This window comes from Hyla sarda, chromosome 1 (assembly GCF_029499605.1).
Source record: "Hyla sarda isolate aHylSar1 chromosome 1, aHylSar1.hap1, whole genome shotgun sequence".
NCBI lineage: Eukaryota > Metazoa > Chordata > Amphibia > Anura > Hylidae > Hyla > Hyla sarda.
Window position 1 is genome coordinate 356,083,924 of NC_079189.1, and position 13,069 is coordinate 356,096,992.

At 41.3% G+C, this 13,069-nt stretch overlaps 1 protein-coding gene across 3 annotated transcripts in view; it reads right to left on the reverse strand.

The window, feature by feature from the left end:
• Nucleotides 1-13,069, reverse strand: part of KDM4C (lysine demethylase 4C) — a 459,478-nt gene that overhangs the window by 64,357 nt on the left and 382,052 nt on the right. For all 3 annotated transcript variants that reach the window (XM_056521848.1, XM_056521837.1, XM_056521858.1), the window contains one exon: nucleotides 11,420-11,590. In XM_056521848.1, coding sequence (XP_056377823.1) covers nucleotides 11,420-11,590 — 171 coding nt within the window. The remainder of the gene's footprint in view (nucleotides 1-11,419; nucleotides 11,591-13,069) is intronic.

The following is a 13,069-nucleotide window of genomic DNA, read 5'->3' on the forward strand; positions in this document are numbered from 1 at the left end:
GTTTACCAATAGTGGTAAAAGCTATGTAACTGAGGGAAAAAGGGGCATTACTGATGATGGCAGGTGTGACAGGAAGAGCTCAACTTAAAGGGGTAAAGGTGGAAAACATTTTGTTTTTATTAACTGGTGCCAGAAAGTTAAACAGATTTGTAAATTACTTATATTTAAAACATCTTTATCTTTTCAGTACTTATTAGCTGCTTTACACTACAGAGGAAGTTCTTTTCTTTTCGGATTTCTTTTTTTGTCTGTCCACAGTGCTCTCTGCTGACACCTCTGTCCATGTCAGGAACTGTCCAGAGCAGGATAGGTTTGCTATGGGGATATGCTTCTAATCTGGACAGTTCCTAAAATGGACAGAGGTGTCAGCAGAGAGCACCGTGGACAGGAAAAAAAAAGAAATCCAAAAAGAAAGGAACTCTCTCTCTAGTATAAAGCAGCTAATAAGTACTGGAAGGTTAACGATTTTTAAATTGAAGTAATTTACAAAACTGTTTAACTTTCTGGCACCAGTTGATTAAAAACAAAGTGTTTTCCACCGAGTACCCATTTAACTATGCAAAAATAGGAGTGCTCTAGTAGTTTTGTCTAACCCCTGTATATGGAGATTTTTAAATGGATTTTTTTTTTTTTATACAAACGTAATAGTTTAGGGGTTATCCAGGAATCGAAAACAGAGATAATTTCTTTCAAAGACCTCTCCCAGTCTGCCTCCAGGTTGGGTGCAGCACTTCTATTGAAGTGAAATGAAGGTAGACAAATTTTAATACCACACCCAAAGTGGATACCACACCCCTTTAAGGGACTAAGGTAGAGAAGAATAGAGAATTTGAAGGTAAGGTTATCATTATATGATGCTGAAATGTGGGAGGAAGCAATCTCTGCTGACCCTAGGGCTGGGATACAATTACCATTTGGCAGGTTAGCAAAAAGGGACACAGGGAAAGGACCATAAAATAGTCTGTTACATTAGAGACTTATAGGTTTTGTTTCAGTTATTTATAATGAATTGATATCATGCTCTATCATGCCCCAATATGGCCCCCACACAGTATTATGCCCCCTTATGACCCCAAATTATTGTACATTGCCCCTTTAGTGTCTCAAAACCATTTTATGCCCTTCGCAAACATCTTGTATGCTCCAGACAGTATAATCCATCTCTAATGCTCCCACATATAGTAAAATGCGCTTATAGTGCCCCTACACAGAATATATTTCCCCTGTAGTGCCCACAGAGTAAAATTCTCCTTTACTGCCTGACTGACAGGACAATGCTTCAAGAGTCCCCATACACAGTATTATGCCCTTATAGTGCCCCCCAACACAGTAGTATGCCCCTTTGTGTGCTTCACAATGTATAATGCCACAAAAGTACCTCCACACTCAGTAATATGCCCTTGTAGTGCCCCACCCTATACACAGTTCTATATTAGCAAAAATGCATTATAGGGGCATACTACTAAGTACAGTGCTCCCTCAAGATAATATGTTGTACCTTCTTGCATATTGTAACTTAAATCTACACCTTTATGGAAAATTGGAAATTGTCCTTAAAATTGTCCTTAACACAAAATTAATTACAACAGTCATGAAAATAGCATGAAATAATGCTTGTAACTACACCCTAAGGTGCCAAAACTCCTGATGTGGTTTACGGTTTATTCAAATTGTAGAATGAATGAGTGACTAATAACACGCAGCATGAATATGCCAGAGGGAACATTGACCAAGGACTCTCATGTACAGTAACTCACAAAAAATGTTGACAAACACTTTTTTGCTAGAATAACTGCATATGATAGAAATCTGTGGTTAATAAGGGATTTACTTAAAGGGAAATTTTTTTTTTTTTGCTAGCCAGTTCCCCCCCCCTGCTACGGCACTAGCCCGTTCACTCCGCCCCCCCTGCATACCCCGTTCCCTCATTACACTTGCAGTTACTGCAGAGTCCGGCAGCGGGCGTGCAGGGACAGCGGCGGCAACGAGGCGGCGATGTGCGGGAGGAGTGGCCTCCCAGCCAGTGGCCGGGGAGCCAATGCGCTCGCTTCTGCCTGTCTGATTGACAGGCAGGGAGTGAGTGCAGCCTAACTGAAAAAGGACTGATTGCCAATCCAAAATCAGTCCTTTTTCAGTGGCCGGTTTTTAAATGTAAATTAAACTTTTTTAATGAAAAAAAAATAATAATAAAAGTATATTAGAGATATGTTGTAGTACATAAGTACTACAACATATCAAAAAATAAAGTTGGTGACAGTGCCCATTTAATGTTTAGTTATTATTAGTTAAATAATTATTTTGTTTCCAAAAAAATGTTTTTCATTGCTGCGGACTAAAGGTAGGCATGTATTTAACTCAGATGACTTCTGGAACAAAGCAAGTTACACAGGATCTGTCAAGAGAACAATGTAGGCTGTGCTGCAGAACCTGCTTCAGCCTTTATCTGCCTGAAGGGTGAATGTAGAAAGCAAATTGTCAGACATGCTTCCATTTAAACAAAAAGTTTCAGACCAGGCAAAACAATACATACAAATGGCTCAGCATTTAGAGTTTCATTAAAATAGTGTTTAAAAATAAATGAACTAAACCGTAAATTTCAACCTTGACTTGCACAGTGTAATCTGTCATTTCTACCAGCTTGTCATTGTTTTTATTACAGTTGAAAGAACTTTGTGTTATGCATTTAGTTTTTTCAGGAAGTATTTTCACGGCAAGTTTTTCCTTGTACTTGAAGACAAGCGTTGGTCTTAAATAAGTGTCATTTGTTAAAAGCAAACTGTACTGAAAGTAAAGGGTGTAAGGTGAAGGCTCATGTGCTATCAAAAGTTAATACACAGAATTGGCTGTTAAAGTTTAGTGGATAAATACAGATCTCTGGACCCATTGGGACAATTCATTCTATGAGAATAATAAAAAAAACTGACCGTAGATCCAGATTATATTTCGCAACATACATGCCTTTTTTTTTACTACATAAGAATGCAGTCAATTTTTGTTACTTTGCTTTAATTTTGTTTTTCTTTAAATCCCCATGTTCTCAGAAGCACACCTTTAACATTTTCCCATTGACATTGCCGTATGAGGGCTTGTTCTTTTTTTGCAGAATAAGGTGTACTATTATAAAGGGGTACTCCAGCAGAATATTTTTTTTTTTTTTTAAATCAACCAGTGAAAATGTTTTTTTCTACAGAAGTACCCCTTTAAAGGAGTACTCCGGTGGAAAACTTTTTTTAACCCTTTGGGGATGGAGGGTTTTTCTGTTTTTGCACTTTCATTTTTCGCCCTTACCTTTTAAAAATCAGAACCCTTTCAATTTTGCACCTAAAAATCCATATGATGGCTTCTTTTTTGCGCTACCAATTTTACTTTGTAATGACATCAGTAGTTTTACGCAAAAATCTACAGCGCAATGGAAAAAAAATCATTGTGCGACAAAATTGAAGAAAAAACGCAATTTTGTAACTTTTGGGGGCTTCTGTTTCTACGGAGTGCATTTTTGGGTAAAAATTACCCCTTATCTTTATTCTGTAGGTCCATACGGTTAAAATGATACCCTAATTATAAAGGTTTGATTTTGTCGTACTTCTGGAAAAAATCATAACTACCGGTACATGCAGGAAAATTTATACGTTTAAAATTGTTATCTTCTGACCCCTATAACTTTTTTATTTTTGCATGTATGGGGTGGTATGAGGGCTAATTTTTTGCGCCGTTTTTATCGGTACCATGTTTGTATTGATCGGACTTTTTGATCGCTTTTTATAAATTTTTTCATGATATAAAAAGTGACCAAAAATACGCTGCTTTGGACTTTGGAATTTATTTGCGTGCACGCCATTGACCGTGCGGTTTAATTAACAATATATTTTTATAATTCGGACATTTCCGCACACGGCGATATCACACGTTTATTTTTATTTATACAGTTTTTTTTTTTTTTTTTATGGGAAAAGGGGGGTGATCCAAACTTTTATTAGGGAAGGGGTTAAATGATCTTTATTAACTTTTTTCTACCACTTTTTATTTGCAGTGTTATAGCTCCCATAGGGGGCTATAACACAGCACACACTGATCTTTTACATTGATCACTGGTTTCTTATAGGAAAACATTGATCAATGATTCTGCCGCTTGACCACTCATGCCTGGATCTCAGCCACTGAGCAGTCATTCGGCGATCAGACAGTGAGGAGGAAGGTAGGGGACCCTCCTGCTGTCCTACAGCTGTTCGGGATCCCTAACAGCCCCCTGAGCTAACCGGCATTAGTTTATTTTCACTTTAGACTGGGCGTTCAACTTTGAATGCCGTGTCTAAAGGGTCAATAGCGTGTGGCACCACGATCAGTACAGCGCGCTATTATCCACGGCCGAGCCCGACCCCCTATGACGCGGGGCCAACAGGTTAGATCAACTGATGCCAAAAAGTTAAACATATTTGTACATAACTTCTATTAAAGAATCTTAATCCTTCCAGTACTTAACAGCTGTTGTATACTATGGAGGAAATTATTTTCTTTTGGGATTTCTTTTCTGTCACAACCACAGTGCTCCCTGCTGACACCTTTGTCCATGTCAGGAACTGTCCACAGCAGGAGAAAATCCCCATAGCAAACATATGCTGCTCTGGAGAGTTCCTAAAATGGACAGAGGAGTCAGCAGAGAGCACTGTGGTCATGACAGAAAAGAAATCCCAAAAGAAAAAAATGTCCTCTATAGTATACAGCCACTAGCTGGAAGGATTAAGAATTTTTAATAGAAGTAATTTACAAATCTGTGTAAAGAAGAAATAAAGCAGATCCGCACTCACCGCCGGGTTAGGCTGTTGGAGCTCCTATATCGAGAGTCACGCCAGACCGTAGCTGCAGAGACGTTTTTGCGCTCAGAGGCTATAACTGGTTATTTCGCGCATTCGCTTCGTCCGGCCTCAGGCTAGGACGAAGCGTGAATGCGCAAAATAACTGGTTATAGCCTCTGACCGCTACAACGTCTCTGCAGCTACGGTCCGGCGTGACTCTCCATATAGGAGCTCCGACAGCCTAACCCGGCGGTGAGTGCGGATATGCTTTATTTTTTCTTTACACACATTATATACTATTCTATTTTCCGTTTATATCCTAGCACCACAGCCCAGGCTTTTCTTCATATGTTGGGTCTCGCTGAGCTACATCCGTTTGGCTTTCAATATTAACCCCCGAGATTCATTCCAGCATTTGGTGCCTTCCTACACTTCTATTTACATTAGTTAATTTACAAATCTGTTTAAAGGGGTAATCAACCATAAGGTGATTTTAGTACTTACCTGACAGAACTAGGCATTACCTATTGCATTTTGTTCTCTAAACTACACATCCCACAGTTCCATGCTTGCAAGCATGAGGTCCCTTTCCTTCCCCCACACATCAGCCACCACACCCATTGAAACACTTTCTAACCAGGGGGCATACAGCTGTTTCAAAATAGAAGCAGGACAGGCTACCTCTGATCACCTGACTAGTGATGTCAGATCTCGACGCACTGTAACCTGGGAAATCCTGAGACACAATTTTATATGCTGTTAAAAATAAATATTGGGGCGATAATCACAGAAGAATTGTGAGAAAACTATCACACACAGGTACAGACACTATATTATGAACTACACTAACTTTACAGCCTCTGCAGCATAGTCAAATTAAAAAAGATCCTGAAATACCTCTGACTTTCTGCCACCAGTTGATTTTAAAAAAAATAAAAAATTTCCACCACTCCGGTGTCAAACTTTATTTATTTATTTTTTTAAATCAACTGGGGCCAGAGGTATTCCAGGATCTTTTTTTAATCTTCTTTAAGGGAACAATTTAAAGATTGGAAAAATATTGTTTAAAGGGGTACTCCGGTGCTTACACATGTTATCCCCTATCCAAAGGATAGGGGATAAGATGCCTGATCGCGGGAGTCCCGCAGCTGGGGGCATGCATGCGGCACCCAGTTTGTAATCAGTGCCCGGAGCGTGGTCGCTCCGGGTCTGATTACGCTCGACCGCAGAGCCGGCGGCATGTGACGTCACGCCCCCGCCCCTGTGTGACGTCACGCTCTGCCCCTCAATGCAAGCCTACGGGAGGGGGCGTGATACGGGATAAGGGATAAGATGTGTAAGCACCGGAGTACCCCTTTAAAAAAATGGCCACTAGGGATCTGTCTCTCTTTAAAGGAGCAGTGTGGAAGGACTTATGCTCCTATTGTGCCCGGGCTGCCAAAAGTTAAAAAAAAATAAAATAAATTACTAATCTTCCACCGTTCTTTCGTTGCACGTGCAGAAGGGTGAAGGCAGAAACTGGGCTCCTTACATGATACTGTGCTCAGCCTATCACCAACTGCGGCGGGACATCGCTGCGGCTGGCAATACGCTGATTGCAGTGTGCCGATCCAGTCACACGGAAGTAGGAATGAGATTGGTACCAGAGAACTGAAGACAAATAGCGACAGAACGGAAGAATGGTGGAAAGCGAGTTAATGTTCGTTTGTTTTGCAGTGTAGCCCGGGCACAATAGGAGCATAAAAAGTCCTTCCACACTACTCCTTTAATTTTGTAAACAAACCACGGCAACCAAGTCTTTTTGGTCCTTACAACAAGATATTTTGGACCTTTGGGTGTGGTTATCTCCCTGCTGTGCCTCAGTACAGTGTATAATCAAGCTTTCACCAGTGTAAGCTAAACCTCTGTGAGATCGAGACAGCTTGCAGTCTTTTCAGAAAAGGAGCATTTGCATGCACTCTGACAAGCAATACAAGGTAAATTATTTATATGCATGTACTTTGGGCACAAAACTTTTCAAATGTAAATTTTTTGGCATAATAAAAATTATAAAAATGTCTTCCAGCCACAATTCTTCACTGTTAAACCTGCAAAACAAACCTATTAGGCTCCGCAGTTAACCAGCATCAGCCTCCAGATTCCCCTTTTAGAAGTGATGAGGAATACAGGGGCATTTAGGTGTAAAAGGGTAACAGAGGGGTAACAGAAGGGTGCAGAAAGGTGTACATGGGTGACAGGTGTGTAGAGGAGTGTACATGGGTGACAGAGGGGTGTAGAGTAGTGTACATGGGTGACAAAGGTGTGTAGAGAAGTGTACAACATAGGTGACAGGGGGTGTACAGGGTTGACAGAGGGTACATGGTGACAGATGGTTGTAGAAGAGTGTATAGGTGACGGGGGCAGAGGGGGTGACAGAGGGGTTTACATGGGTCACCGGGGGGTGTAGAGGAGTGTACATTGGTGACAGAGGGGTGTTGGGGGGGTAGAATGGTGTACATGGGTGACAGAGGGGTGCTAGGGGTGTAGCAGAGTGTACATGGGTGACAGAGGGGTGTAGGGCGTAAAAGAGGGGTGGACAGGAGTGACAAGGTGGTAGCAGAGAGGTGGACAGGAGTGACAAGGTGGTAAAAGAGGTGTGGACAGGGGTGACAAAGGGACAGAGGGGTGAATAGTGGGGGTTGGACATTGGTAATAGGGGGGTAGATTGGGGGGTGGTCAGAGGGGTAGTGAACATGGGTGACAGGGACGGATAAGGTGGACATGGATGACCGGAAAGTGGACAAGGGTGAAAGGAAGTAACTAAGGGGTGACAAGGTGGTAACAGAGGGGTGGACAGGGGTGACAAAGGGACAGAGGGGTGAATAGTGGGGGTTGGACATTGGTGATAGGGGGTAGATTGTGGGTGGTCAGAGGTGTGGGGAACATGGGTGACGGGCAGAAAAGGTAGACATGGATGACAGGAAAGTGGACAAGGGTGAAAGGGGGTAACAGAAGTGACAAAGGGGGGTGGAAGGGGTGACAGAGTGGAGAGGGTACACTACCTTAAGCTGAGCTGAGACATCCTTCTGCGGGGGGCCGGGTAACATCAGGCGGGGCCGGGTAACATCAGGCGGGGCCGGGTAACATCAGGCGGGGCCTGCTAACATCAGGCGGGGCCTGCTAACATCAGGCGGGGCCTGCTAACATCAGGCGGGGCCTGCTAACATCAGGCGGGGCCTGCTAACATCAGGCTGGGCCTGCTAACATCAGGCTGGGCCTGCTAACATCAGGCTGGGCCTGCTAACATCAGGCTGGGCCTGCTAACATCAGGCTGGGCCTGCTAACATCAGGCTGGGCCTGCTAACATCAGGCTGGGCCTGCTAACATCAGGCTGGGCCTGCTAACATCAGGCTGGGCCTGCTAACATCAGGCTGGGCCTGCTAACATCAGGCTGGGCCTGCTAACATCAGGCTGGGCCTGCTAACATCAGGCTGGGCCTGCTAACATCAGGCTGGGCCTGCTAACATCAGGCTGGGCCTGCTAACATCAGGCTGGGCCTGCTAACATCAGGCGGGCCGGGAACAATGCGGTGCACTATCACCATTGCATTCAACCCCTCCCGGCCTGCGCGCCTGTCCCTCGCTCACGGCACCGCAGGGGGAAGGGAAACTCTGTGTACGCAATGTGCATGCAGGGTTCCTTCCCCCCTGTGCCGCCGCGATGCGAAGGTCAGGGAGGGAGATTTAAAAAAAAAAAAAAAAAAATTTGCCTGCTGGAGCCGCAGGACCCCGGTCGGGAATCACTGCATTAGGTTCACATGGCTGCATTAGACTATATAAAGCATGTAATTTGGGCACAAAGCTTTGCAAATGTAAACATTTTTGTGCAGACCTCATGAAAAGGGAAAAGGAGGGGGGGAGGAATGGAGCAAGTTTGTCATGGTCCTGAAGAAACGGCCTCACCCTTAAGAAGTGCAAAAAGTGTGAGCATAGTTATACATATCAAAAGCTATTTTACATATAAAAACATGCATATTATGATGCATACAGGTCTTAGGGCACATTACTACTTTGACAACCATTTTTTTTTAATTGTCTTACTAATGACAGTAACTCTTTTAGATTTTGATATATCACAGACAAAAACAGGTTTTCCTCAGTTGTGAGCTAAAACTCCCATCAATCATTAGAACAAAGGGGAAGAAGTGCATCTTTCAGAGCTTCCCTCCCTGGCTAAAAGTGATCTCCATCCAGCTTCTCTTAGCAACTCCATTATAAGTCTAAGGGTCTGTATGGTGAAGGTGGACAGATATGGCTAAAACCAGGAAGTGAAGTACTTAAATGGTACCAGTCATTAGTAATAAAAATAAATAGGCTATAGATTAGCCTATTTAAATTACTTTTCTAATATACTTCTTAATAAAACTGTGTAACTTTTAAAAGCTTGACCACCAGGGGTCCTCCTTCTGGTCTTGCCTGCTGTCCTGCTTGCAGATTGTCTCCTGTTGCAGCCTGGCAGAAACAAAAGTCAGGAAATGCAGGTGGGACCTCAGCTCAGCATAAGTGTAAAGAGCTGAATATTTCAGCTCTTCTTCCCTTTGAGCTGAGCTATACTGTAAACTCATGATGCCTTCAGTTTATAGTGCTTAATATTGTCTTGAATATTTCTGCTCACTTTCCCTTTGAGGTGAGCTAAACTGAGCCATGATGCCGGCAGAGCTGACACACTGTAGAGTTCAGTGCTAAGAGCGGGAGTGGGGTGGGGGGGGGGGTGTCGTTGTGTGTTCAGCCTCAGACAATCACAGCCCATCCCACACTGAACAGTTCTGGGCAGTGTGTAGCAGAGTGAGGGAGGAAGTTCTCCCAAGCAAGGCTTTAGCTTATTTCCCATCTGCTGGGGAATGCCCCTTACCTGTCTGTGGAGCTCAGTGAGACAGAGCAGAAAATACTGAACAATATCAATGTTGAAAACTAAAAAATAATTGCAGGTTGTGGTTTATGATGATGGAAGGAGTGAACTAGAAGGATTAAGCAATTTATCAATCAAAACTTTTGACATTTCCTTTTTTTAAACTGTTTTTTTACTTTCAGGTTATCTTCTTTATTTCATTTTGTATACGTGCTGGGAGAAGCAATTTTGCAGCATGGACATGGACCATAGAAGCCTAGAGTCTGTAGTCTAGAGTGATTCATTGACTTCGTATAATAAGAATGCTCTGTGATCTGCACAGAGGTCATTGTGCAGGGAGGAAAAGGATTATGCGCAGGATACGGTACATGTGAATGTGTCATCAGAAAATTACCTATTGTTTAAATCAAGTTTTTATGTTAAACTTCATTTTTTTTTTTTTTTTTCCCCCATCTTACCATCTTTTCTATCTACATTTTAAATTAAACCTAAAATCTTGCTGTTTTCATTTTGGCCACAGGGACTAAAACTAAGCTGAGACTACCTGTTCTGTCTGTGATAATAAGGAAGAAGCTGCAGGAAAGTGATCAGTGCAGCATTACAGTGAAAGGTGACACCAGTTTATAAAGAAGTCTGGACCTTTATAATAGCTGAAGTTCAGAGCTCAGCCTCCTACTCCCTGTGGAATTACCTCTTGAAAATGACCGCATGCCCAGATAATTTTACTATTCCTTTGAATGGAATAAAAAAAAACATAGAAATCAGAAAATGGAAACAAGGTTTTCATGTGTGTATATTGCTCCAATCAGTAACAAAAATTATGTTTTCGCATCACAAATTCATTTGAACAGGTGAGGAGACAGACTTAAAAACTCTGAATTACACACTTTTTAGCAAAATTCCTTTGTCCTAAAGACTTAAAAATACAAGGCATGCTATGACCACATGACCAGTGATAAAAAAAAAAAATAAATGATGATGACGATGATTATACTGGCTTAAGCTTCTCAAATGATTTTCTAGATGGTGATTACATACCTTCATTTAAATAATCTTCCATTAGACATTTGCATTATGCTGTTTATTTTTACACACTGTCTCAGAAAATTAGATTCAGTTTTGTTTGGGAAGTACACGTTTTGCCTATTCATCTTGGAAAATGCAGTTGTTCATATCCATAGTTATACCACTCATACAGTACAGGTATGTCTATATGTGTACACATACAATAAAGCATCTCTTCTGTTTTTTTTGTTACCATACTTTTGCATCTTAACCAGATTTTCAGCATAGTGGCCTTTATTTAAAGGCTTTATTTAGGAATACTTTGTTTAAAATGTAATGTAAATGACAAAATTAGTGGGACTGGCCACATATTGGCAGATCTTAAAATGTGTTTAACCAGCAAACAACTTCAATTTAAAAACTGGTTATACACATTATATACAGGACATCAGTATACATCAATAATGTCTATGGGGCAGCCTGACTGCCCCCCTAATGCATGTAGAACACTGAATTTCAATAAGTCATCTTGTGTTCTCCCTGCAGCAGCAGAGCTCTCTGTAGTAACAATTCATGCTTGGCCGATCCAACTAGGTATGCCTACAGCAGCCCTATTATTTATGGCCTGCCTTCTTGCAAATTATGTTATATTTGAAGAGTCAAATGTGTTTTACAATAATATTGGTATTAAAATGAATAATAAAAAAGTAATAATAAATATTATTTCTACTCACAACAATATCTTCTGGGAACGTGTCCCTACTTATAGATCCATCATCAAACTCTACTTCGTAGAAGGTCTGAGAAGTTATTTCTGTAACCTTGCAGCTGTAATATCTTGTATTTCTGTGTTTTGCAATCACTGTCTGTCCAACAATTATATTCTTCTTGGTATTTTTGTTTCTCTGTAGAAAACCAATACATATAAGGAAACTAGTCACTGTGATGGATATGTACATATACAAATCATAGAATAAAAGTGTAAAGGTATCCTTTTAGCATTTTAATGGTAAAGTATCAAAAGGAGAAGTCCTTGTGGGACTTAAAGTGTACCAGTCAGATCTAACAAAAAAACTTTTTATTTAATTTATCACTCAGTACCTAATCCTGACCATATACATCTAATTTTTATGTGTCTAGCACCTTTATTTTTTTATTACACTTTTAATTTAGCCCACTATTCTGAATTCCTATCAAAGGGAGGGGGCATGGCCACACTGTGCAGGCCTCCGCCCCCTCCCTCAGTATGCTGTCTGCTCACATCTCCCCTAGCATTAGCAAAACTACAACTCCCAGCTTGTCCTCACTGACAGTAGCGGGACACAAGCTGATAGAGGGTGGATTTTTCCACCAGCTGTGAGCCCTGCACTCACAGCTGTCAATCAAGGAAGTGTGTCCATGACATAGGTGATGATGCATGGACACAGGAGGACTAGTATGTGTCCAAGCAGCCGGGGAAGGGGAGGGGGGGGGGGGGGAGGGGGCAGTTGTTTGACTGGATTTTTCAGTATGAAATACTGAAAATTTTGTAATGAAAGCAATTGCAAAACCTATTGGTTTTGCATGCTTTACAACATATCAGAAGTTTTTCTATCTTTCAGAGCCCATTTAATTTAAACATTCAGACAATGGCATTGTGACAAATGAAAAGGATGATAACCTTATCACAACTAGTCACTTCTTTAATCCAAACTTTATGGTCTATGGGGGTGCCAGCACACAAAAAAATACTAAGGATTTTATGTCTGCTCAGGTAAATCCCCACCAAAAAAAATAAATAAAGTTGAATGCATTAAAAATCTAACAGGTTTCCAATTTATATTGATAGCAGTGGTGTAGATAGTAAAAACTTCTCCATTTATTCGATATGCATTAAAAAATTAAACACAAACACAAAAAACAAAAAAGCAAAGGTCTTTTTTCCACAGCAAAATGCAACACTGCAACTAAAGTCAAAGGGGAAACTCTGCAATAATTTGGGGCATATTCCCAACATAAATTCACCAACTCTTAAGAATTTGAAATCCCAATTTCTGTTCCGATTCCAGGCAGGTTTTTTTCTGCAGCACACTTCCATTTTAACATGAAAATCCACATCTGATCTGATCAGAGAGCAGTCCATAAGACTTTGATAGAGTATGACTTTGTTTAACTTCATCATCCGTGAAGATGTAAAGAGATAACTAATGCAGCTCAGTCCTACCAGGTGCCAGTTGTTGGGGGTCTGAGGGTTGCATGCCTAAAGCATAATGTATCAATGTTATAAAATGAGGCTAAACTTTTAGAATAGGGTGACATATAGCATATACGCAGGGTATTTCACACTGTGAGAAACTAGACAGAGGAAAATATTCTGCGCATTCTGGTATGACCAGACACACAGG